The 27,875-nt window shown below is 34.9% G+C and overlaps 2 protein-coding genes across 4 annotated transcripts in view; one reads left to right on the plus strand and one right to left on the minus strand.

Moving 5' to 3' along the window:
- LOC124297586 (zwei Ig domain protein zig-8-like) overlaps positions 1–7,929 on the plus strand; it is a 183,142-nt gene extending 175,213 nt beyond the window's left edge. The window contains exons 6-7 of the mRNA XM_046748772.1: positions 2,696–2,817; positions 6,879–7,929. Of these exons, the coding sequence (XP_046604728.1) occupies positions 2,696–2,817; positions 6,879–7,006 (250 nt within the window). The 3' untranslated portion in view covers positions 7,007–7,929. The remainder of the gene's footprint in view (positions 1–2,695; positions 2,818–6,878) is intronic.
- Positions 7,930–9,430: 1,501 nt separating this feature from the next.
- LOC124297587 (tRNA dimethylallyltransferase) overlaps positions 9,431–27,875 on the minus strand; it is a 119,962-nt gene continuing 101,517 nt past the window's right edge. For 2 of the 3 annotated variants that reach the window (XM_046748774.1, XM_046748773.1), the window contains 5 exons: positions 13,198–13,294; positions 11,877–11,990; positions 11,471–11,659; positions 11,164–11,287; positions 9,431–11,069 (listed from right to left, as the gene is read on the minus strand). In XM_046748774.1, coding sequence (XP_046604730.1) covers positions 11,171–11,287; positions 11,471–11,659; positions 11,877–11,990; positions 13,198–13,294 — 517 coding nt within the window. In that variant the 3' untranslated portion in view covers positions 9,431–11,069; positions 11,164–11,170. Of the gene's footprint in view, positions 11,070–11,163; positions 11,288–11,388; positions 11,660–11,876; positions 11,991–13,197; positions 13,295–27,875 lie in introns of all 3 variants that reach the window. The other variant, XR_006906638.1, reaches the window with a different exon arrangement.

A 27,875-nucleotide genomic window follows, 5' to 3' on the forward strand; every position in this document is an offset into this window, starting at 1 on the left:
TAATTTGAACGAATATTAGACGAAAAACACTATCTTGGTTAAAATTGTATTACATAACTTTTCAACCCTTCATTACTTCTGGATAAAAATTGCGAAAGTTTCAATATGATAAAAATATGTACATGCACATACCTACATAAGTAAAGCATCATCTCTTTTATTCTTCTTTTATAAAACAACAATTGTTTTAGACCAACAAAATATGTATGAAAAATTGAAAAGTCGTCAAACGTCGCAATCAATGTTCTGTTATAACTTTTTTATTCCACCAATAATCAGTCTTCCGATATTCCATCTCTGGTTAATCATCAACGGGGATTCTTCCGTCGAAAAATTAACAAGAATATGTGAACTCGTCGGTTACATTTTGCAATAAGTATAAAATGTTTTGGCATAGCTGTTACGCACATCCGTTTGACGGTGTGTCCGCAAAGTTCGTTGATTAGGTAACCCGTAACTTTTACATTTATACGGTGTGTAACGAAAATGAGACGGTCAAGAGCTACGGACGTGACAGAGAAAGAAACTCTCCAAAAAAATATTTGCAGGAGATCCCTCTCAGGGATCTCCTAGAGGAAATAGGTCAGGGATCGCCTGCAAGTATAAACTCCAAATTAAAGGTATACAGAGATAAATTCGTTTTCAACTTCGAGTAAAAGTTAGAAATTACACCCAACTTCTGGAGGTCAAAGAAGGAACATCGGTGTGGTGTCCCTCTTCGATTCCGTTACATCTCACGTGTGTTTCAGAACATTGAAAACTAAAGGACGCGTATTTTTTTATCGGATGGATTTTGTGAGTGATATCTCGATATGTCTTTCTGACAATGAGAATAATTTATCAAAATTTTAGACCTTTCGCATACTCGAAGTCAATACCAGCGCGTCTAGCAGAGCTGTAGATGAAAATTCCATGAATTTTCCAGGTTTTTCGAATCTGAAAATAGTTTTAACCTAACCGACGATGCGATATTACTTGGAGAATCGCACATAATTTACGAGTACGCGCTGTGCATCAGTTATTTAATCAAGTCAAATCACGAAGTCTGGAATCCTTTTATCTTGAGAATGTGGGGAATGAAAAAAAAATTTAACCGTGGAGATCGAAAATATATCTCACATTGTTCACGGTAAAGGAAATAAACGTGTATACATGTATAAAAAATGTTCGAATAATTCAGAAAATTATAAAATGAGAGAATTATTACACAATTTTCTTTAAATCTATAAATATTAATTAACCCTTTAGCAGTGTTGCGAGAATGAGATTTTCATGCCACTTTTGCGTGAAAAAAAAATTTGATAAATTTATCCTGTAATCTCAGTGTTACGGTTTCTGAGGCCGCAGAACTTGAATCTGAAATTAGATTTCCAAAATTCAAAATGGCCGATCCAAGTCGGATTTTTGATTTAGGTCTGACAATAAGATTCAGCTTGATACATCGCTAATCATCCTTTAATTAAGCATGTCACTAATTCAGCTATGATTGTTTTTGTATTAATTTGATAATTATACAAAAAATATTTATACAAATTGTTGAGGAAATTCTTGTTGAAATGATATATTTTTACGAAAAAATCATAACTAATCGCATCGTTATAGTACCCACCTAGATTATTCTTCAACATTTTGTGAGTTCCCGTTACAGAGTTTTCAGCAGCCAAAGTTCGATAGTTCTCAAAATCCAAGAATCTTCGACAACTTGGACACTTTTAATAATTTTTTTTGCGAAATTCTTTAAGGAAAGCAAAATATTTTAAGCGATTACTCGAGGATTGTACCTTCAATGGTTGACAAGTTATAAATTGTCCGTCGTATTTCGCTGAGAGTTTTCAAGATGAACGTTTTGTCTCTTGTTACATATTTTTCAATCGTTAGGTATTGCCTTTTGATTAGCGAATGGAGTTACTTCGAATTCATAGAAAATGTAACCATATGGCGAGAATAATCAACATTCCTTTCCCGTTTGTCTGAAGTGAACCAACGAAAAAATAAATATTGTGCGGCTTGGAGTTCACTTAAAAAAACCTCACGAAATCCATTCGACCTTACGAATTGCTCTAGGATCCATCGAATCCTCACGAAATTTAGTCAGGATCTTCGGGCCCGTTTCGCTTGATTCAATCAATAACTGAGATTGCATAAAATTCAAGGTACATACACGTATAGCAATTTTGTTGCAGTTACTTGTCGTTAAAGTGCGTGAAGTTCTTTTTTCGCACAAATTAATTACAGAGTACGTTAGAATAACGGCATAATATTCTTTAGTAAAAAGCATTCATTTTACACATAGTTACATATGCGAAGAACATTTTGTACAATTTATTTTTTCTTAATTACTTAAACTCGCTCATCAAATCCGGAAATCGTTGCGTTCGAATGATTCTAATTAATATCCCATGTACCGATGAAATATGTTCCACGGAAATCGTAACGTGACAATCCAATTACCGATTCTGTGCCAATTACGTAATTTCGTTTTCAAATATTCTCCAATAGGCGAATAACCAAGAATAGTTATTCTTTCGTCTCTGGATTTTTATACAATACCGGCAAAAGCTTTTGAAAATATTTTATTCGTCATTCGTCATCTTTCAAAATCAAATCCCTGGTGATAAAAATACTTTCCTGATACGCATTTAAACATAGCCACAAATTGGTGATCCCAATTTTTCATTCTTTCCTTTTTCATCAGATCTGCTGAAAAGCTCGTCACCAGAATCTACATAGAAAGCGCAGCAAAGAGCGACAGCGGTGAATACACCTGCAGCTTTGACCAGCACAGCACTTCTTTGGTGCATCTGCACGTTTTGAACGGTAAGTGATAGGAGTAAATTACTGCATCGTGAACATGGGAAAATACAATTATACGTCAAGGTCTTGCATTTTTTGGTTTCTCTTAGGTTGTTTAAACATTAATTTACGAATTCAAATGTCATTTTCTACATTGACCTTCGGTGTTTCTGACTTTTCAGAAACCATGTTGTATGCGTGTTTTTCTCACGATATAAAACTCGCCACAAAACCTGAGTATTGATGAAATTTGGAAAATAAATATACGATCAGCGATGAATTTTACACTTTGTGCACAATCCACTATTTCATTCAGTGAATTTGATAAGTTAACAGACAACCGATCATGCAAAAATTATTCACGAGAATTATATGTATAAAACGATAAAATCTGTGAGCGTTTGTCCATTCGTCCGGTAGTTTTGCCCCGAATATAAGGAAAGTTTCTTAGATTTCCGCAGATTCTCCGCATTGAAGCCGCAGAACTTTGCAGAAAACTTCTACAATTCAAGTTAAAATCATACGTAACCGTGGACTTCTTCCAGAAGTCGCATTTCATGCTTTAAGTGTAATTACGATTGATGTTCTTGTGATTATCATCGTTATTCTTATTAGTACTTGTATTTGTACTACTTACGATTTAGACTTAATGACTTATTATCGTTGACGTATTGTATTTCGGGTGGGTGTTAAAATCTCGAAAGACGAAAAAGTCGACTGGTCGAAAAGCCGGAATTTTCGTGATACGAATTTTGAAGGAACAGAATTTTGGCGGTTCTGTCTTCAGCGAGTTTCGGAATTTCGATCTTTCGATTCTTTGGTCAGTTCTTATTGATAAGATCGGATTGGTAGATTTTTGACAAAGGCACAAGTCTGACTTTTTGACTGTTCGGTTTTTCGCAATTCAATATTTTGCCCTTCATAATCTTGGCTATTCTCAAAAAAAGAATGTCGGTATAAATTTATTTATACATTTTTGCGTTATCAATTTTTATTTTTCTACAAGTCATGTTTTCGGATTTATGGTCTTTCTACGGTTTCAACCGTCGGTAGTTTGACTTTCAGGATTTCGCATCGTCGACTTTTTGATTCTTCGCCTTTTTATATCCCACTCTTATATATGTCCATCTATTGTTTTCCTTTTCTTTTTTTCTAATTTTCAAGGGGAATAAACCGTTGGTTATCAAATCATTAAATCCTGTTTCCAACGCAACATAATCCGTAAAGTCAGTTTTTATCCTGTCGGCTGTACGTACTAAGTATTTACTTCATGTACACAGTGTATATCGATCGGTGATTGAAGATATATATTCTTATCAACGTTGTCTAAAAGTACGTAGATCTACTTCACCTCTCACAAGTATACTTTTATTCCATATTCTAATAAGCCAATTTATAACTCATTACTCATCAAGTTCAACTCCTTTTATTCTCCAAGTTCTAATTACTCTGGAAGTATTGATCCTCAGAATCAACTTTCTGCGAATAACAATTTCACGCTCAACACTGTTTTCTTGAATGTTCAAAACTAATCATTGATATCAATTTAAACTAGTTTTTCCCGTTGATACTAATTGTTTTTTTGACCGTCCATTTAGAGGGTACAAATTTGTTGCTCAAAAAATTATGGCTAACCTCTTTGGATTTCTGCTGGAAATTTTGACTTTTGAATATCGAAATCAATTCTTGAGAGAAATCAATTGCACGCAGTCCGAATACGCTGCGAGCAACGGATCGAGAGTTAAAACCGAAAATCGAGGTAATCCCGCAGTATTTATCCAGCTGTTGGTCTAACGCTGTTTCAGATGTCTCATTCGCATCCCTCAGGAATCAATTAGTCTAATTAAAGTCGTACAAATTGCTTCTTGGCAGAAAAATTCCCGGGTTCTAAAATCGCAAAAAGCAACGCTAACCCTTTTGAACAACGGATCAAAAGTGACAGCAAAAACACATAAAATTTGTCTAGGATTTTTAAAAACACGAGAGAGTTAAATCACAAATTTATTGCTACCGAGTTTCAGCTGTTTATTCAATGTGCCCTAAATATTGTTACAAGTGTTCGGGTGTCGGTGTGTAGTAATTTAACAAGTTGCTGTATAGCGTAAAAGTAAAGACAAAAAAAAATGCAAAAGTATGATGAAACATTAAATAATAATTCTGATTATTGTAACATGAAAAGGGAGTGCAATACACATTATCTTACAAGCGGAATAAGAAAAATATTACATTCTCGTAGTTTGTAAGTATAGTTCAAGTTCTGTCTTACGTTATACAAGCGCAACGCACCTCTGCATGATTAAACGATATATTACGTATGATGTTGTATTGTTACTGTTTTCGTGTAACCTGGATTAAGATGAATAAATTACCGAATTATTCCATGTTTTATTTGTATTTTCTCAGCTGTTGGTCTCACGACGATTTAAACGCCCCTTTTGGAATCCTTGAGGTCGAATTAATCTCGCTCGAAAGAGTCTAATACCAAAAATTTTTTGCTCCTACAACCGCGAAAAGCAAGGCTAACCCGTTTGGATATTTTCTGAAAATTACAACGATTTTGAAAAATGCTTATCACTGTTCAAAAAAGTTTCATGAGTGTAACGAAGGACCGACGTGCGTTAAATTACTTTCAATTTTCATTTACTTCACATCGGCGAAACCTTATTTGTATACTATTTATCAGTGTGACTTTTGGTCTGTGTATACTTGGATTGCATGTTCCAACAATTGGATTGATACTGTAACTTTTTTCTTTTGTACTTCCAACATTTAACTAATAATTGTCTACCGAATTGGTCAATGAATGATTTTCATCGAAGTTGATCCATAATAATTTATAATTCTCACATGCTCAACACTAAAACACTCAGTAAACTTTCAACTTTCGTCGTTAACAACGGAATTGTAAATTATATCATTATTGCTATACGATGAAACTCCTTGTGATGAAAAATTTTTCACCTTGTACATTTTGACGATATTCCTTCGTGAAAATAGGAAAAGCTAATATTTTTTTCATAAATAACATCATAAAAATACCAGCGTTTTCTATAATTACGAGTGAAAAATATCGTCAAGGTTTACGGGGTGTCCGCGAATTTTCAATCAGTATGAGGATGTTCGTTACAAAAATTTTCTCGATGATAATATAGTTAACTATCCCACAGGCAAGATTCAGACAATGAAATTATTACAAAATTGTATCCTTTGCGTAATACAACATATTCTCAAACTCGAAATTCTTAATAGTGAACACGAGGACTGCCTCAGGTTTATAATAAAGCAGGCAAATATGAGTAATTCTCCGGGCCATTTAACCAATAAATTACCGAACAATCTTATATTTCAAGGTCGGTAACAGATTTCACCATTCAATAAAGCGATAGTAAAGGTGAAAGAATTTCAAAATTCAAGATGGCGGATCCAATATGGCGCAAAGTAGACATAAAAATTGATCGTGTTCACTTTGAATATGTTACCCGGGGGTTTTCGGGGTCGCTGAAAGCGGGTATGACGTCACAATTTCAAAATTCAACATGACGGATCCAATATGGCGGACAGTAAATATAAAAATTGATCCTATTCAGTTGAAATTTGTACAGATTATTACGTGCCAATAATGTATTCGCTAGCATGTTTTTGACTTGCTGTAACATCGGGTGATATTGAGAATAACTATTCACACAAACGTTGTATTGGTTAGTTTTCGTCCATGCGGCATCATTCTTGTATCTAGCAAAGTTCTCAAGTCTATAATGACTGTATAAACTGTAAAACTATACATGACATGGAATAGCTCATTTTCTGTGGAGAAGGGTTAATTGTTAAAATTGAAATCTCAAATAATTAACCGATTTTCTTACTCATTTATTTGGAACTAATTTTGACTAAGTTTGAATAGGTCGAGGGACTTGAGATTTTTAATCACCTTTTTTACATGATTTCGGTTCGCTCATCTGTGATGCGAGAAAATTGCAGCAAATTCGATCTTGTTTCGATTATAACAGAAATGCTCTATGTATGGAAGAAGAAAATATTTTCAACTTCTGTTGAACCTACAAATTGTTAATTTTTTCTGTTTGCAGGCGAGAAGCAAGCTGCTGTACACCATGACCAATGGAATTCCGGCAAGACGGAGAGACCGAACAGAAAAACTATTACAGTGTTTTTGGCTATCCTGTTAAGTGATTTACTCGCAGTGATCCAAAAGTGAGAAAAACTCGTTTTCGGCTTACCAATGATAGGGGAGCGTCCTTTATTCTACGTAAGATAATACACTGAGAAGAACATTCGTTAGATTCAAAGGAATAACGATTAATAAAAATTAATTGACTTCATGAGAATATTTTATCTTCAACTGAGCCCTACTTGAACTTATATAAAATCATTTCTTCTTCAACTACGAAACAACAAGCTATTCGAGTACCTTATTGAGTAAAGAAAATTGATCGCTGGTTGTTAAAAAATATTCTACAAGAAAAAAGTCTCAATTTTAGTGGAACAGAACCAAATTTGTTTAAACAATCAATACTCACTCATAGAGCTAGGTAAATATTTTGTGAGGTTGTAAATAGCGTAATAATATTGACTAAATTGCATTGACAGTTTGTAAAACAAAGTGGTTTCATTAGATAAAGGTGAATTTTCTCAACCGTGTTGAATTATTTTTTTATCTCATGGGTATAAGTAACGTTCAGTTGAAGTTGAAATATTTCATTGAATGCAATCAATTAAATGCTAGTCAAGTAAATTTTTTTCTCGTCGTGTATATACACGTAATAAAAAATAATATAACAGTATTATTCCATAAGTATCATTAAGTAAGTTTATACTCATACATGAACAAGATGAGGCATACGAGTCGTTGCAAGTTAATGTCTCAAAAGATCTGCGGAGTGTTGAAAAAATAAGCTGTATAAGTCGCAGAGATAAATGTGTACTGAACATGTTTCCTTTCTTTTTTTTCTGTTCAAATTTAAGTCGCACGCTCAATTTCTAATACAGAATTGTAGCACATGAACAACAAGTTAGCAATAGACTTAAAGTGTAAAAGCGAAAATTTTTTCAAGTAAATTTAAATGGACTACGAAAATTCCAATTCGGAATCTATTACACTGTAAGCAGGGATCGGCAATAATGATTTGAAACTCATTTTTCAGGTAACTTGACTTGTTTTTTGATTATTCAATTTACGAGTACCGATAAAATATTTGCCCGTGTAATTGTTAACTTTTCAGGCGACTGATCAATCACTTCAAGTAATTAGTCATTTTCTAACTAATTAAAAGATGAAAAATAATCTTTTTCAATCCTGATTCCGGACTGCCAATTTCCGTTACGAAAGTTTTTAGAGTACCGTGTTCAATTATAAAAGTGATTGTTCATTCGAATTTTCATTCCATGTCAGCTATGCGAATCGACGTAACAGCTTACACAACATTTTCCCAATATATGCTCTGGTATGATTCATCCGAATGATTCGATTGATGAGCATCTCTCTGATTAAAGTTACGGTCTTCGTCCAGCTATTGATATTTTAGCATAAACTTTTTTTTTTCGTTCCATTACCGCGACATATTTCGCAGGAGTTAACTCGTAACTTTTTCTGAGCCTCACTTTGTACATACGTATTTTAAAATCGTATGCGTATTTATGTATACATAGAAAGAATGCAAAAAAACTACGCATGAATAATTGACGTATTGACGGTAAAATAAGTGGTGACAGAATAATGAGAAAAAGAATTAATAACTGTATAATGAATTGTACATATTCGTGTAATCGAAAAAACGCGATACTTAAACGGGGCTTGATGAACTTGTTTTTGGTTTAATTGAATTCAATAAATGGGCGAATTGTTGGCAAAAACACTTCAATATTTCCAACTGATTTATGGTACATGAACTTTTGACAAACTCTCGAAGTTTAACGCAAAAAAAAAAGTGATCAGAGCGCTTTGGAGATTCACGTTTCAAGAGAACTTATAGTGATAGAGAACTACTATCCTTGGAATTGATGCCAAACAGTTTCTACTCATTACAAATGATTTCTGACCAACAAGACTTTAAATATTAATAACTGACAATCGTTTATCCGGGAAAACGTGACACAAGCTCGAAACCAACTTTGTGATTTATTCACTGAAAAGAATGCTGAACGTCAGAATTTGACTAACAAAGGATGACATAACTTCGAAAATTGAGCAACTCTGTAAGTAACGGATTTTTCTACAAATTTTCACAAAAGCAAAAGTTGCTCCAAGAAATCTGGATTTCAATTAACTTTAAAACATGGTTTATTGCATTTTGTTTCCTTCCATGTTATGAAAGTTTTCCTTGTTATCGAATGTGAAACACATTGCGTTTATTTACAACCACCCTGCGTATGTATCTGATGTATATTAAATTTAAATATATAATTACTGTGCATAAGTATTGTTAACGGATACGTTATTAAATTACGATGAATGTAATACGGACCATTCATTTTCTTACCTAATATATATATTCATATCGAAATGATATATTCCCACAATTGTACTCATTCGTCAAATATTTCGCTCACGTAGTACGATCGTTATCAACTAATCATACTACCTGAATCATAGGAGAAGGGAAACGAAAAGGAATACCTGTGATAAACAGTAATATTCAATATATTTATTTTGGTATTCATTCAAACAATATACAATAAATTTCAATACATATACATACATATACATACATCCCACATATGCGAGCTGTGCCAAATCTGTTGTTGGGAAAAAGCAAATTTCCGTACATGATTCAAACTGGCAAGATATAGAATCAACCTTTCTGGGTTTTTTAAAACTTTTGCAAGGCTATAAACGATTCATTTACCACAGGGTATTTTTCTTAAGCATAATTTTCTTTGGTGAATAGAATGTCAATAACAACGGAAAAAAAAAAAACTTGTTTGTTTCCAAGGGATTTTTGACCAACGTATTTAAATGCGGATGATTGAATGATACCTACTTCATTTTCGACTTAATTTCTTTCAATTCACAGTACCTCTGGACTCATCAATGATTTCAATGGTTTAGAAAAATGATATTTCAGATCTGAAATAACTATATCTTATTTTAATTGGTTCGCTCTTCTCTTTTTTATGATAGTATATGATTTAAAAATCCAAAAAGAAGAACTGGGTTTTATTTGATTCAAAGGACTTGAAAATCGAACGATATTTTTAAGACTGTTAGGTCGTCGGACATTATAATATTTCAAATTGAAACCAAATAGTTCCGTTGCCGTTATCAAGGAGTTACCCATCCGATTGTGGTTAATATGCCGACTTACGGTACATGCGGCCTTGTTTTACCGGCGGTATTTCGTCAGTCGGTACATGTATAACTACAAACGGTACTCGATTGTCGTATTCACTCCCGGGGGTTGATACAATGAATTTCAGCACTGTTTTACCGACTATTGGTTACAAAGCGAATAAATTCTAGTCGATGATCAAACCAGCAGATCATCATTCGATCAACTGATCTGAAACATGTTTAAACAAAACACATCGTTGATTGAAGATTGCTAAAGTCAGCCAGCTGAACGGGGTTATTTTGCAGCTTATTGTTAATGCAGTTCGGGAAGGGACGGAGCAAAGCGAAATTTAGTCCGGAAATTTTCTACAGTTACCGACTCAGTTAACACTGCTTAAGCGAGTCGGTAAGTGTCAAGTACTGCGATTACTTCCGCGCCCTTTTCCTTGCTTCCACAAAATACCTACGGCTTCCTGTTTTTAGGAATCTTTAGTAAATTGCCCCATTCAACTGAGGCGTTGACGCAAGGCAGATGGCAAGCGTATCAGACCCAGATTTAGAATCTTGTTTCTCGTTTCCACGCATGTCATATCAACTTGAGATAATAATTTTTATAAGATCTGGATTCAAAATTACTGAAAAAAAAAAATTAAAACATTGAAAGCGTGAGATTTTCGGTTATTGAAAGAAATTCTGGGCAACTTGTAAAGATGATTAATGCATCTGATTAATGCATTGATATCAAGTTTCTATTTCATTTTGTTCTCTAATCCCATCTCGGACAGATAAATTTATCACGAAAACGTCATATGCATAATTATATTATAAATTTGAAGAATTCCTGTTTTTTTCAACTCCGTTTTCTTAGCCTGAGATTTTTCTCAAGTCAACCCTGAGCATTGAGTTGATTGCGACCGGTTAAAGGTTTCGAAAAACTGAAGTTTGAGTACCAACCATCACTTTTACTCTGTACGTACATCACGTACGATTCCTGGTGATAATAAATCAAATTAGTAGAAACACCACGGTAAACAGTTTGTGAAAAAATAAGAGAGCTAGAGAGTGAAAGGAAAAATATATCGCACCTTTCAGCTACTTTGGATCCTGCATCAATTGGTTTATCTTCTTTCGTTTCGCCACTCTCTGATGCTTCTTGCCTTCCATGTGCGCCTTCCATTGAAAGTCGCCGACGAAGACCCTCTCGCACGTCTATATGGAAGTGTGAAAATTGATTTCCTTAGCATTGTTTTTCTTTTTTTTTTTTTTTTACTTCTTATAATTTCTTTCTAATATTACAATATCGTTTGAACCTGAATTTTATCTGACGGAAGAAGTGACGGCCAAAATTTCTCTCTTTTTATGATCAAATGAAAACCGTAAGGTGAAAATTACTTCGCAATAGCGAGTTCGCTCGGTGTTGCTGTCAGGTATCGCGAAGTTTTCAGTCTTATTGTTGTTCAGGGATTTATGGCTGGGCGTTTGACCCTCAAGCCTGTCGGTTATTATGGACATCGCAGGTCCCAGAACTTTCTGATCCCACTGAGCTACGTCTGTGCAGTCCAAGGGATAAACCGGGGGCACCTAAAGCACAGTTTAATAATATTCCCAATAAAGTTAGAGGATGAAATAATTTACTGCAATAGAAGTGCAGGTGCCAAGTTGTTACCCGTCTATGGGAGGGTGGAAGGAAACTCTTTTTTATTTTTTTATTTCACGTTATTCGTTTTATTTAATCATTTTCTTTCAGTTTTTTTTTAATAAATCGATACTGGCAACGGAAATATTGAGCAAAACATACCTGCCTGTCGAATCGGCGTATGAATCGATTCGTCACCCATCGCTGCTGCCTCCTAGCGTATCGCCTTGTGCGTAGTTTCAAATTCTCGATACCTAGTTTCAGCAGTTTTTCACCCTGGAATAAATGATGCAGGCATGAGAGGTATAAAAGTCAAGAAAATGAAGTTGTATTCTTTCCGAAATTATTGCGCAACGGTGCAAGTTTTCATTTATTTCGGATATCTTATTTTGAGCACGGTGACGTTTTGCAGTTAAAACTAAATATGCGGTCATGGAAAACAATTGTAAACCTGTATCATTGACTCTTTTCTCTAGATTTACTAAGAGTAACAAAATTAATAAGGAAAAAAATATTTTGCACCGAGAATTCGAGCTGAAAAAAAAATTAGTATTTCTCACAAAGCTTAGTGTTATTTTCCAGTCGAGACTGAGTGTCTCTAAGTATGCTCAAAGTGTCTCATTTTGTGGATAAATATTGTGAGGTGAAAAAATTTCAAATAATTCAATAAAACGTAATCTATGGTCGCTTCAAGGACCGAGTTGCGTGCTGAATACAATCCGTCTACAATCATTGTAACAATGGAATGATAGTAATTTTCCAGTTTACATTTTTAAAATTGTATTCCATTTGTTTTCTCATCCTAAAATCGAGCCTACAATAAGAGGTTACAGCGTTTATGAAATTCGCCTTTTCAAAATTGTTTTAGGTGTAACTATGACGATCGTTCAGCAACGTGATTATTTTAAGTTTTCTGATCGGATGACTCAAAATTTCCATCATGTTCTAAAATCGCAATAACAAAACTTTTTTTAGTGACTCGAAATTTCATTCCAATTCGCAATTACACGTATATGTAACGTTTTGAAAAGACCAAGTGACAAAACTCACAACCGTGTGATCAATATTACATAATAACGCTCGCCATAAATTTTATTAGATAACCTTTTTTTCCTTTTTTTTTTTTTTTTCATGCACCAGATTCTGCGTTTTAGTCTTATCTCTGAATAAGCCTAGTTACATACTTGCGGTATAATTATGCATGCGAATACTGTTTGCGCGGATCTGCAGATCCCAGAATACATAAAATACATCGTATTTTTTGTCATCAAAACTTAGTAGAATCATTCTTATTCAACCGTTCCACTATTTAATTATCTTGATGGGATGATTGACTTTGTTTGCAAATAAACACAAATATAGGTATACACCCGCGGAAAAACCAAAAGATGAAGATAGTTTTGGAAATGAATTTGAAGAGTTGTTGTTAAAACAATTTTATTGCGTTTTAGCTGTTTCTAATTTAAATAAGAATATTACTAACCATATCGGAGCTTCTCTGATCCTCGGGTAGGATCAAGTAGTCGTGAAACTCCTTGAAACCGATGCTCTGAAAGATCCCTTTCGTGTAATCGGGTAGTCTGTAATTTAAAAATAGACAACATAAATACAATGTCGTCAATAATTGAACAATCAGAGCAAAACACGTCTGGCGTGCATGTAGCAACGACCTTCGAGATAAAAATGATATATGCATCGCACGACAACAGCATCATTGTAAAATTTGATTGTTACTTTGTACTCGGTGCATTAAACCCGATCGATACATTATTTCCACTGTGGAGTTCATGTGCTGACGGGTCGGTTTGTAATCGGCATCGTGGTATTATAATACAGATACCATAGTACATCACATTCTGCTCCAGATATTCCATCTTTCTATTATGGAGATAGAAACTGGTCGCCGCTCTATTTCCTCTGCATGATCAGCTCTCGACCCGCATTCCCCGCATGAACTTACAGTCACTTCGTGCCGGGAGATCAAGCTTTGATTCGGTCATGCGAACCCGAGGCAGATAGATAGTTAGAATCAGAGTAGTTATAAATTTTTGTTAACAATTTTGAGTACGCTCGTCGTGAAAATACGAAGGAAAAACCTGTGAGAAAATCGTTACGTAATAATAAGATCGAAGATAATCGTAGATTTCCAACCAGTGATTAGACGGAGGCTGGAATTTATTTGAATTAAAATTCGTAGAAATAGATTTTTCACTTTCCTCGGAATATTTATAACGTATAAATACGCATGCCCATCTTGAACGCGCGGATAATCAATTTCGAATGAGCTTAGGATTCGCGGATCTGTATGACTTTTTGCATCGGTATCGCTTAACTTTAATTAGGTGTATCATATCTAATCCCACGTTGAAGTAGGTCAAGCGTTATCGTTACGCGTAGTTCACGAATTTGGCCCGGACTTAGTTACGGTATCGACAAAGCGACTATAAAATTTCGCGAATTCGCAGCATTTTTCTTAATTTGTTTAACTTTTCTGATTACAACTTTGAGGACGATCACGTGATACATCAGCAGCGCACGTCTCGTTTGCGATTCAAACGTTCGCGTTACTATGTCGAATATGTCGATACGACCTCGAACATAAATAATTAATGCGTCAAAACTTTTTTTAATCAAATTTATTACTTCTTTCTTTTTCTGTTAATCGTTGCTACTAATTCTCGTTGAATTATTTAATCAACTAATTATACCCTCAATTGTTGACCCGCATATTACTTAATTGCCTATATCATTTGAACTTCTTCAATTCGGCCCCTAACGCAGCAGAGCAGATATATGTACACTGTGACGGGTTTTCCCCGCAAGGAGAAAAATGGAATGTATGGATGGTATGCTGTGTGCCTGCATATAGACGACGATTGTATTGTCCTAAATTCGATTTGGATCGAGAAAGTTTATTACCAGTGAACTTCGTCAGGGGAAATCGCGAAACGGCGACAGGAGGAGATCGGTAAGCCGGATGTTGTACAAATCAATCGCGCTTGTCTAGCGATCGGCGTACAAGATAAGGATTAAGATTAGAAGGTGTTGCCTTAAGATAGCGATATTTGGACGTCCTATTCAAACAGCATCCGCAAAATGTGATGCCATGTGATCGTCTTGTTCTCATTTTCGTACGGAAACATTCACAAACTTACTTTCGGTCAGCTTTTTAGTGATAAAATTTCCATTTAGCTATATTTTGATGTATGCTGCAGTGTAGACTAAGATATAACTTTGCCATAATTTATAAATCTTCAAAAATTAACTAAGAACGCGTTTTTTTTTACGAAATTTTCAGTCCTGTGCATGCGAAAAACCGAAATAATAAATAATTTTATTTTTGTGTGGAGTATATCAAGTTTTCAGAGTAAAATGTCAATAAGATTGTAAAGAAATCGGTATGAATAAAAAATTTCTTATTGTTCCAAAAAATACTCCGGTATGTCTACTTTTTTACACATAAAAATAAATACAATTTATACCTTCGACGTCTTTTATAAGCACATAACTGAAAATGCACAAAAAAAAAAACGTGTTGTTTGGCAGTTCAATAAGGTCTATGTTAAAACGCACTCTGATAGATTTGAATTTTTTTTTTTTCACTCCGTGAAAACAAAACCAATGGTAACAAAATTCCCGTACATTCATTTCTTTTTTTCGACAGTACTTAAGAATGCAAAAGTCATAACCAAACGTACAATTTTTTTTATGTTAGTTTTCAAGTTCTCAAAAAAATTCAGACAGCAAAAAAGCGCGACAAATTCGCAGTTCTTATACGTCAAGTTTATTATATTTTTAATTACCATTGGCTTGAGATTGAACCGGTTCTACCGCAATTTATCCTACAGATTTTAAGTCCTACAGGGAACTGCCTCTATAATCGATCCGATGTTGAATTTATATTCTACAGAACTGTGGTATGTAGGGTAAATTTTCTAAAGAAAAGATCCTGCAGGATATTCTCGGTAGGACTTTTACTCTGTCAGATAAATTTCTGTAGAACCGAAGACCTCTCACTGGCTCTAATACGCCAGAAGGTGTAAAATAAATACAAAAGAGAGAGCATTAAAAAAAGAATTGACAGAAGTGGGTACAAGACTAGGATCAGGCGATTTGGTTGAACCGGAATTCCCCATTATATGTATGGGTGTACCCATGTTTACGATTGAAAAACGTTATCGCGAATAGTAGGAGTACCAATGAGATATATTTCGACGAAAATTGAGTCAATTGAATTACGTCACTGATTGCTATCTGACTTTCACATCTTGAAAGCGGAGCTAGTCTAGATGTCGAGAGGATTCCTAGAAGGGAAACGGTGCGAACGACGACGCGCCGGCAAATAGGCAACCAAAGTTGCATCTAATTTTTCGTAGGATGGTAAACGTGGAACCGTGCGCGCGCAACTATCGCAGTTGACACGGACTCCGTTAACAGAGGTTAGTTCGAGCTTTAAAGCATTGTGTTTCGTAAGATACCCTCTAAAATCACGCAATTTCGGAAAACTACTCAAAACTATGATACTGATGCAGCATCGAATCTAATAAATTTGAACATGACTGTTTGACGGCAAGTTGGATCGAAAACGGGTTCGTTAAAGTGGCAAATTAGTCGGAGAGTTCGATTCTTTGAGGAAACAGCGTCACGACCTGAACCAGGTCAAAAACTGTACCAAGAGACTCACCACTGGAATTTTCAAGGTCATAGGAGATGCCATACTCAACCGCTGATCGATGTGTCAAGTACTCGTAGATCGATTACATGCGCGCCATACTAAAGGTAGGTTAGTGGCACGTATCAATTTTTTATTTCAATGGATTCGATTGCCACCAGGCAAAAGAGATACCTCAAGTCGACTGACTCCCGTCATCTTCAGTTTTAAGAAGAATGATGGATTTCCTCTTGGCTCCTCTTGCTCATCTGACGATGATATAGTTTTACTGAACGTTGATCAACGTATCCTGCTCGTCGAAGCTTCAACAACATTTTTCTATTTGTGATCGTTGGAGGATTTGGTTTACTTGGATGCACTTCCGCGAAATGGTCGGCGATACGCTGATAACTAGTTGAAAGCTCTTGATGATCTTCTCCACTTTGTACGATGCTAAATAAAAATTCACAAACCGCAGTAAACAAATTTTTCTTCATTCACTGACTACAGATATGGTTATAAAACGATACATATAACTTGTTGAATTTTTTGAAGTTGGGTATATTAAATACTAGTTTCATTTTTTCGCGTCATTCAGGTTATTACCGAATATAAATCTACGCCCTGAGTCGACGATGGACGGGGATGTGTGATAAATTTCTAGCATTTTTTGCGTCTTTTCTAATTGATTCAAGTCCGATATAAAAGTTCAAATATTCAATTCAAGTCTTGTGTCTTATGTAGCAGCTTTGCAACAGCATCTGTAAGCTGGCCCAGCATCTGCTGACGTAGATGCCGAGACATTGTTGACCATGGATCGGAGCTTATACTAACTTATTGTTAGAAAAATATTATTTCTGTCCAACCTGCACCGAAAGTATGCCTTTTCGTGCATGTAAAGTGCACGAAAAGTGGCCTTTTCCCGACCGGTGACGAATGCCGGGCGCAAAATGAAGTTGTGTAGTGCACTCGAAGGCAAACTCGAAGGCAAACACAGTTTGTGGACTAAAAGTACCGTGTGCACCATGGGTGGAAAGCGATATACGCTCGTGCGTGTTTCAATCGCTCACTTTCCGCCCTAGATACATAATGTACTATTCCTTTGCCTGATCACAATCAAATCCATTGAAATAAAAAATTAAAACGCGCCAGTAACCTAACCTTTAACATGTCACAGTTGCAATTGACCTAATGAGTACTCGGACAAAAACACAAGTCTGTAACCAATAAATTGCACAGTTTTTTTATAATACCGTTTCTTATATATTTTCACTTACTGAAACCGGAAAAAATACTCAAAGACTTCCATCGCGTCAGGTTTTTTCTTTAACTCGTGTTTGTAGTTTCATTTACATTGAAACTCCCTTTTAATTCCAATTCTGGTATCCTATTCTTGATTCTAAAAATCCTATGCAAGAGTGATTTCTTACTTCCATTTAATACGTATTAGAGTGAGACTCAAGATTAAATACAAAGAAGGAAACAGAAAACGTTTAATTTTATAATAAGCATTGTTTAGTTCATTGTAATAAAATGGTGGTTTTTTTAATTATTAGTAATGCTTATTTTTTTATCTAAACATCTTGTATTTTGCAAGATTACGCGATGAAGGAAAAGCGAAGTCATTTTTGGATTCAGCACAACGAAGTTGAATGCATTTTGACATCGATCAGCGATTGATTATGGCATCTCCATGACCTTGCAAATTCCATCGGTGAGTCTCTTGGTACAGTTTTCGACCTAGTTCAGGTCGTGACGCTGTTTCCTCAAAGAATCGAGCTCTCCGACTAATTTGCCATATTAACGAAGCCGTTTTCAATCCCACAGGCCGTCAAACAACCATATTTAAATTTATTAGATTCGATGCTGCATTAGTATCATAGTTTTGCGTAGTTTTCCGAAATTGCGTGATTTTAGAGGGTATCTTACGAAACACAATACTTTAAAGCTCGAACTAACCTCTGTTAACGGAATTCGTGTCAATTGCGATAGCTGCGCGCGCACGGTTCCATGTTTACCATCCTACGAAAATTTACACGTAACTTCGGTTGCCTATCTGCCGGAGTATCGTCATTCGGATCGTTTCCCTTCTAGGAATCCTTTCTGTATTTTCCGATTGACGCTCCATGGAATTGTATTTCATCAATTTTTCGCAATATGTTCTCCTTAATTATTTTCTTTGAATAATGCAGACGAAGGTATTTAAAAATTCTGCATTCAACATTTTCTGATCAAAAACACAAATTGTTTTTATTTCGATTGATCGAACAATTTTTTTACACATCACCATCGACACATGTCCCTCAATGTGTATGCGGTGTACAGCAATGTATAGCAATAACAAAAGTGGTGACATAATGCATATGGTAGGTTCCCCGAGACAATTATAGAAAACGTAGAATCAATTGTGCAAAATCCGGACGACAATTAAAGCTGACGGATATTAAATATAGATTACAGCTGAATAACGTGATTGATCGAATAACGGTCGACTCAGTCAGATAAAGGAATGCGAGATTGTTGGGCGCCGTACTCGAAGATATAAAATTTCTTACATAATCGGCGAGATACGACGTATGAAATAATGTATTACACGGAAAAAAATAAGCAGTCCGACTCGCTATGCATCGTACGCGACTGTCTCAAACCCAGCAATTTTTTGTTTTTCTTTTTGCTATCACGTTGAGAATATTTATTAAATACATTGATAATAAAAGGTCGATAGCAGCACATACATTGTTTAATTGGTTTATAGCACGGGTTTTGATTAAAATTACTACTTAAATTCAGCAGAATTAACAACGGCTTCCGTCAATCGATTAAGACGATGATATATGTATTTGAGTGAATGCCATTGAAGACTTTTGGATTACTTACTCCGGGAATGAGCTATAACGTCATTTCAAATCTCCTTTTATCAATCAACAACTTAAATATTGTAGAATACCGCTTGCTATAACATGTAGATATGCATATCTATGATAACAATAACCTGCAAAATGTACTAAATGTCTAACAACATTGAAGGGATTGAAACTGAAACTGAAACTGAAACTTATAATTCCATTATTTTCTACTTAACTATTTGGGAGATCATCGTAGCTTACAAATGTAACGATTTGACGAATATTCAATCTGTGACTATTAGCGAGTGAAATTAATGAAAATTGCAAATTTTTTATCAACCAACCTCCGTAATATTCATTCGGCACAAGTCCATGTTACAAAATATTTGTCGAGCATTTTATATACATAGATGCACGGTGCGTAACTGGACTTCGTGAGAAAATTTCAACCTTGATCGATTATATGCAGGCAGACGGTGTTCGAAGAGCAACCAAATTTGGCACGTACAAAAACACGAAACGATTTCACAAGGCGGGGTCAAAAAGAAACGAAAGCCAATAAAAATGAGTAATCGTATGTACATTTGGGTATACATGTATATATAATATATTCATTCGGGACCAGTTTTTTGGCGACTCTCAATCACCTGAAGCAGTTTGTTCAACAGTGCCTCGCACTTACTTTTTATCATTCTCTATACGTATCTTCGATGATCTCTGTAATTTTTTTCGGCAATATGTTGCAAATTTTTTTTTTGTCTTTTTCTCAAAGTAAGCTTGACGGATTCGTTGGATGTAAAATAATCATGATGATGACGAGGATGATGATGATTATAATTCTAGAGTCAAGAGACGTGAAGATATTAAATTTATTGCTTTTACGAATGTACGTTTTACCAAATTTTGAATGTTATGCGATACCGCAATAGACGAACTTCGAATATTGAGACACTCCGGTTACAATAATGAAAAATCGATGATGTCGAAGGTTTACTAAAAACTGTTACAATAATGACTTGCCTGCGGAAAATGTTTAGTTTCTACTTCCTCTTTTTTTTTATTCGTGCACCTGCCAAAGTCGCTGAAGACGGAAAAATATTTTTGCAAAGAACTAAATATCAAGACTGAATAGTGCACACTCTATGAAAAAAAAAAAAAATGCAGGTGGACAAAAATAGGCTCGTCGGTGAAAAAAGGAAGCAATGAAAAATCGGCGTTTATCAACTTCAAAAAATTCGTATAAAAACGGGGTGGGAGAGATCATCGGGGACAGGAAAAAAGCACAAAAATAACCACGTCGATGATTTTTCGAAATCCAAGATATGAGTAATTCCATGTCAAACCACACGCTTCTGTTTCTCCATCCTCCATTCTCTCATCTCTCCGCCGCTTCTCCATCGTGAAAATTTCAGATTCTGTTAGAAATTGGACGATGAAAAAACTGGTATTTTTTTCAAATTTCGGGTAGCGTAGATCATGAAAAAAAAAATCCATTCGAATGTTTATAGCAATGAAAAAACAAGTTTGTTTGCAAGGAAAGTGTAATTTATATAGATATCATGACGTACATTTTTATGATCTTGAAAGTGAGCCCTATTCGAACCTTCTACGATGTATAAGTTTAAAAATATGAGAGTTTAAAGATCACTGTGCGCGACTATTTAGCTGGTTTTTTTTTTCAGCTTTCGATTCTGTGCAAGTCCGAAAATATTATGACATAAAAGTTCGCGAGAAGAATCAGCAAAATTTTCTCCTATCAAAGACAATATATCAACGATCTTTGATAAAATTTTCATACCTGATCGTTTCGAGAGGGTGCGGTTTGAAATTCGACGTGGAATGAATCATATGTGAAAATAAAAATGCTCCACGCGTGCAAGTATATATACATTTGATTGTCAATTTAAGTACCTATTATATGTATATAAGCGAGAAAGATGAAGGTGTAAAGTTGAATGAAATTGCTAGCAGATATCAACTTTAAATACGGGATGTTTCCGAGTAAACGACGCGGTATGTTGGGTTGCCAACGGCTAAGGAGAACAAATATCGGTAAAACAGACTTACCGAGTAATAATCTCTTTGGTCGAGTCAGGTCGTATAATTACTTCAACGTTACTCCGAAACGCGATGACTGATCGCTTTAGGATAAGGTTATAAATTAAATGCCCTACCTGCCGATAAACTCGTAACAACGTATGTTCCCCTTAGTGGTAGGCAACCCAACATACTGCGGCGTTTACTCGGAAACACTCTGTATAAGAACGTTATATAACCACATAGACGCGTGCGGATATTCGCTCGATTTCAATGCGTGATGACTAATTTCATTCGGAAGATTATTTTCTAAAAATTCACTGAATACTTGTCGTTCATTGTATGGATATTAATTGATATATAAGTAATTTGACAACATTTCACCAGTATCGATTGTGATCAATAAATGGCAATGTTGAATTGACTCCGGATTAAAAGAAAATCTGTTACAATGACACGATGAAAAATATTCTTCTGAATAGGATGGACGATCGTAGAGTGAAACTGATTTAACAGATTTTCAACAGTTCCGAAGCGATTCGAGATGAAATCGATACAGACATTTGTATCGCATTTATTTATAATTCGAGTATTTTCTATTTTTGTCCTTTTTAAAGTGATCGCAGCTTACGATTAAAATACTTTTTGCAAACACTCAACGCTCGACCAATCTCGTGGTAAAATTGATAACAATGATCGATTTTTGGCCAACCGGTCTCTCTAATTGAACGAAGGACGCTGTTCTGTGGCTGTGAAAAATATTTCTACATTTCTTAGCGAGTCGGCAGGGGTATTCAATGCACGGAGGTAAAGGTCCGGGGATCCAATGAACGAGAAAAAGGAAAAAAAAAAAAAAAAAAAGAAAGAAGGAAAGAAAGAAAAAAAAAACGTAAGAAAGTGCAAGCTGTCAGGCAGGATTTCGACAGCCACCCCTTTGTCACGCTCCTGCACTGTCAATTGTTGTGCCTTGTTACAGCAACGTAGGTAGATACGCGCTTACGCGCAGATATACGTGTATTGAAGTACAAAGGGCATTATTATACCTGTAAAGTGTTTAACAAGGAAAGGAAATAGAATCCTACACATTTATACCCTTGCATTTCCGTGGGAAATGAGAAGGATAATAAATCATTGCTCCAAGTCCAAAAATTTTCGTTATCGTATTACCAGGCAGGTATCAGATTGCAGGCCCACCCCATATTGCTTACCAGGATATGCAGTTCTGGCTGAGGGAAAAGTGAGAGAAATTAACGGCGGACGTTCTTCAAAATTTCAGCTGAATAGTCCAGTCAAATTGGATTGAAACGAGGAAGATAAAAAAATTAACCGGTAAAAAGCTAGAAATTAGTGGACACCTTTATTTTGGCATACTTTTGAAGATGTAATAGAAGATAAATATAAAAAAACTTGTTAATAACAGTGATTGAAGAATACCATGCTTTAATTTCAAGATCAACATGTAGCAAGGTCTAATGTTTAGTTCTTTATATCGATTTAGCGAAGTAAACGTTTACTACTTTAAAAAACTTATGACAAACAAACGAGGTGCGTAAAGATTTACAAAATTACAGCATAGTCGTAATTTATTTTGAATCAAACTTTATTGAATACGAATTTTTTACAGCAGTTGAGCTTATCGTTGTAATAATTTGTTCGGAAATACATTCCCTAAGAAAAAAAAAAAAAAAAAATTTACCTGACCGAATTTACACTCGTAAGAATTCTTTTTAAGAAGAGAGAATCGGCAGAAAAATAACCCAGTCTCGTTGTGAACTGAGCTTTAAGTAAACAATTAACGCGCAGTAAAAATTCATGCACAAAAAGAACTTGGGTCTGTAAAAATAATTACAAATTTCATTAAATCACCGGTTTCAAATTTTATAACGATTCAACCTGTGTCCGTAAGACTAATGAAACAAAATAAAAGCTCGTATAAAAACTCGACCAAATGAATGCGTCGCTGTAATAACCGCATTGCATTTATAGTCGTTACATAGTTATAACTAGTCAAAAGTTATAACCTACTCCGCTGGAAAAACGTATGCGTGAGGATAATGAGCGTGGAATATCTGACAATAAGGTGTTGAGGCGGTAGAAGAAAGGGAAGTTCAAAACTGTTTGGTCGACAGCTGTTTAATGCACGTGATGTCTGGTATGGTATTAAACAAATATGTACACAGAGGTGATGGTGGCGCCTAATAATTTTGCAGTTTGAATATTTATAACAAACATGCTTCTCGAACGGTTTTATAATATCCACGTATGCGATTGCCGTACAGAAGCCACGTAATAATTCGTACGTTTCGAAGAAAAAAATGCCGATTTTGATACGCGGCATTTTGCATTGATTATTTTATTTCAACACCAGCGTCGTGAAACTTGGTTGAAAAAATTCTTCACATTGTCTACATCTTCGATAAGGCGATACATATATCGTGTGTCTAATTACATAAGGTCGTAACCGCCAAAAATGCGATTTTAGTGACAAACGGGCGTATAATTTAAAAAAAAAAAAAAAAAAATTTATCCAAACGTATGATTCAGTCGAAATCAAACGTTTGAAAATATAAAGGCAAAAGATCGTATGTAAAGCAGATATGACCTTTTTCCATTAATAAGTATACGTGAAAAAAAAAAGATCAAGACGGAAGGTCGTAACAACAATTTTTTTTATGTTTCTGCAATCGCTCTAGAAACTATTGAAACGCATTTGAAATCTGTAAGAATTCAGAAATTTTATAAAAAAATGATCGAAGATAAGAACAAAAGGTCATAAGTGCCATTTTTTTCTAGCAAAAGCTCTGAAAACCACGGAAACGCATAAATAAGTCAAAATCTGTGAAAATTCGAAAATGTTGTGAAAAACAAAATTGTGGAAGGTAAAAACAAAAGACTGTAACCGCAATTCTTTTTTTTTATATATATTGCAAACGCTCTCAAACGGATAAACAATTGATACTAATAATATCATACAGTGAAGATATGTCATGGTGGAAAGGGAGATTTGTTGAATTCTGTTTTCCTTCATGTTTTAGTCGATTTCCACACTTTTCCCGAATATGAATATTTTCTGTGGTGATATAAAAATCGGATTACATACGTCCATGATCCATTCCGATCCAATAAAAGAGACTCGTTTGTAAAATTGAATAAATTTGTATTAGAGTCTTTTAAATTATTCAAGTTTCAAAATTTGGAACGGTAAGTTGTGAATTTTTCATGTTTCTCGAATGCAAAAAAAAATTAACAGGCCTAGAATAAAAGAATCCTATAACTTTACAAAAATCCATGAATAAAAATTTTTCTTATTAGCAGCATTACCCAGCGAACCTTCCTTGCTTTGGTTGATTTTTTCCGGAAACGTTGATAGACACAGCATTAAATAATAAACAAAAAAAAAAAAAAATGTTTACCTTCACGAATAAAAATGCAAATAATTTTCATCCCGACTATAAGCAGGATTATTTAGTGATCCGATACTCTGCCCCAAGAAATTTTTAATGAAAAAACAAATTATAAATACGAAAAAATCAGTGTCAAATCCTGCCATTTAACAGACCAAAAGTTTTTGAAAATAGAATAAGAAACGAGGAAAAAAGTGTCTCTTTCGGTAGCTCAAGGATCGGGACGTGAGGGCGCGACTCTTTATAGTTGAGTGTTCGAAAAACGTTCTCAAGCGTAGCGTGGATAGCTTGACAAAGTTTCCCCATAGAGAGTGGGAAAAAATCATTTCGATCATCTACGAAATTCCCGGCGAGGCCCCGACTGGAACCTCGTGGGAAATGTTTTGTTAAACAGATTTCGGGACACATCAAAGAACGGAAAAAGTTTCGACAGAAAGAAGAACTCTGATATTGCACCGAAAGATTGTTTCAACTAAGATAGCAAAATAGAATGCTCGTTGCACGTTTCAAATTGCAAAAAATTTCGATCTTTTCAAATAGAGATATTCTCATTTACGAATTCGTCAATGTAATTCCGAAAATTTTCGGACCACCGTCATATTTATTTACAAAATGGCCAAAATGGTGGTTAAAGTTGGAAACTATTATCACGTGTACACTAGACTGCCCCTTAACACAACTTTTTTTTTGTCATTTGCCACCTAATTTGGTTCAAAATAAATGGAAAAAAATGATGAGCCCAATCGGAGCCCTTTATTCCAAGGGGAAGGGCTGCCTGTGATCACGAAACTTTGTCTGTTAGAATAACATGATATTTCGACATATTCTGGTTTCTAATTTTTTTTTCACAAATCCTAGAGATATTAAAAAAATTTTGTACAATCATCAGAATCTACTCTATAATAGTGATAAACGTGGAAAAAACGTTGATCGGCTCCTCGTGAAATATTTTATATGATTTTAAACGCATCGAAAAATCGAGAAGAAAAATATTTGGCTAAAAACAGGTTTTTTCTAAACTGGGGTAAAATTTAAATTGTATCCTTGACGTTTTCAACCGATTCGACGTTATTCTGTTCAATTTCCATACTATTTGAGTATTTCCGAAGTTGCGTGGACTTGCGAGCGGAGCGAGCAGGGAATTTGAAATTAATATTACTTCGAATTAAATAGTAATAATTTATATTCAAATAACAATTGTTATTCAATTTTATTTCCTTTAACTCCCCCAGTTCAGAAAAACCCTGTTTTTGGCCGATGTTTTTTTTTTTTTTTTTTTGATTTTATACATACGTTTAAAATCATACGAAATATCTCACGAGAAGCCGTTCAAAATTTTTCTCGACTTTTTTAAACATATTTGGATTTTGGTAGAAATTAGTAGGCGAAGGTTTCTTGGATCAGTGATAACGAATCCAAGGTCGGACTTTCAAAATTCGTAACGATGAATTCATTAAAGTGGTTCAAAATAATAAAACGGTCGCAATATTTTCACGTATATTAACATGAAACCAAAGGGCTTTCAAATCGTTGATCTCGAATCCGAATTTGTAGTACGAAATTCCAATCGGATATTAATATTTTTTTCCTGCGAACTTCGAACCCGCGGTGCAAGAACGGGAAGTTCGAGGGTTAACTCATCGTCAGTGTAAAGCAGCTTGTTATCATTCATATCGCAAGTTGGACTTCATCGCCGAATATTATTCGTCGCAAATCTCCCACGAAATATTACGTATCTGGGTTTCGGAGTTTTGGAAAAAAAGGGTATCAATTATAGGATTTCGATTCTCTTTTTTTTTTTTCACTTCCAGCAATCTACTTGACGAGGGGAATTTAACTAATACATACACCTGTGGCAACAATACGACGTGTTTCTGACAACTTGATATAACCCAACTTGTATGTATATATATATATAGATACAACGTGTGTGTGAAACTCAGGGGTCACCCTGTAGTTAAATAAATTCTCCAAGGTAATCAATTCATTGTGAATATCATTGTTTATCAGTAGAATATGCAGCTAGGCAAGTAACGGAGGTAGGTAAAGGGTGAGAAAGTAACTTACAGCGGTTACTGGAATTTCAAAACTGTCAATTCGACGGAGAAAAAGGACAAGGGAAATCCGAGGTCGAAATTCTTTACGTTCAACGTAACCGATATTGATTTAAATATAATTTTTCTATTCAATAATGTGTAGTTAGAAAGCAAGTAAAGTATCCGTCGCTTTTTAATCCTATTGCGATTTGTAATTTTACTGCAGTTTTGTCAAGTCTAATTCTGAAAGTGGGAAGTGGCAATTTTTCCATCTTCCAACCTCCACCTTGGCCTTGTAAGGAAATTCCATCGCCAGCACGTACCGTCGACTTACTTCCCGTGTAACAATAGTGTGGGAATACGTAAAGTAGGCGTAACGTTTGGACAATGCCAACACAGCCAGGCCTCTCCGATAAATATTAATCTTAGGGGACTGCACAGACGTGTTTGACCTACGGTAAATATTAATATTACGGTCTGACCCATATATAACGAAAACATTATTTTCAAAGTGATTGGTAAGAATGAAGGGAAAATAAAAAGAGGAGGAATGCCTTGAATAAATAATTCGCTCTCAATTTTTTATTCCTCGCGAGGGACGTGCCGGGTCTGATAATAAATTCTGTACGATAAGCCTGAAAAGAATTGAGGATATTTTAATGAAAGAGGAGAATCGGTTGGAGAGTTTTCTGAATTTTGGAAACATTTCTTGAAATTAAGACGCGGAATATTTTAAGATCGTCAAAAGTTTTGACTTTATAGAATTTATATCTGATTGGAATTATTGATATTCGTAGAATAGAATTTTTATTTATTTATCTAATTTTTAATTTTACAATATGGTTTTCCAGTGACAATTCACGGAATAAAGTTTCAAACTAATTTGGTATGATTCTAAATTGTACGATCAAAGGCGATAAAATCGACATCGGTGTAAGTTTTCATAACCGAAATGGATATTCGGAAATTGATCTGCAAATATCATAAAATTTTAAACTTCACGTCAAGATTTTATTCACAAGCGAAAGATTCGAGACTTCTGACCCTGTTTTTCATTTTTTTCCATTGTCTTACAATTCTTCTCAAAATTTCCGTGAGACTTGAGTGTTTTTTTACTGAACTTGGAACAATCTACCAATATTTTTATCAGCTTGTGCGAAAAATTGCACACACATGTTGATATAACA

This window comes from Neodiprion virginianus, chromosome 2 (genome assembly GCF_021901495.1).
Source record: "Neodiprion virginianus isolate iyNeoVirg1 chromosome 2, iyNeoVirg1.1, whole genome shotgun sequence".
In the NCBI taxonomy this organism is placed as follows: Eukaryota; Metazoa; Arthropoda; class Insecta; order Hymenoptera; family Diprionidae; genus Neodiprion; species Neodiprion virginianus.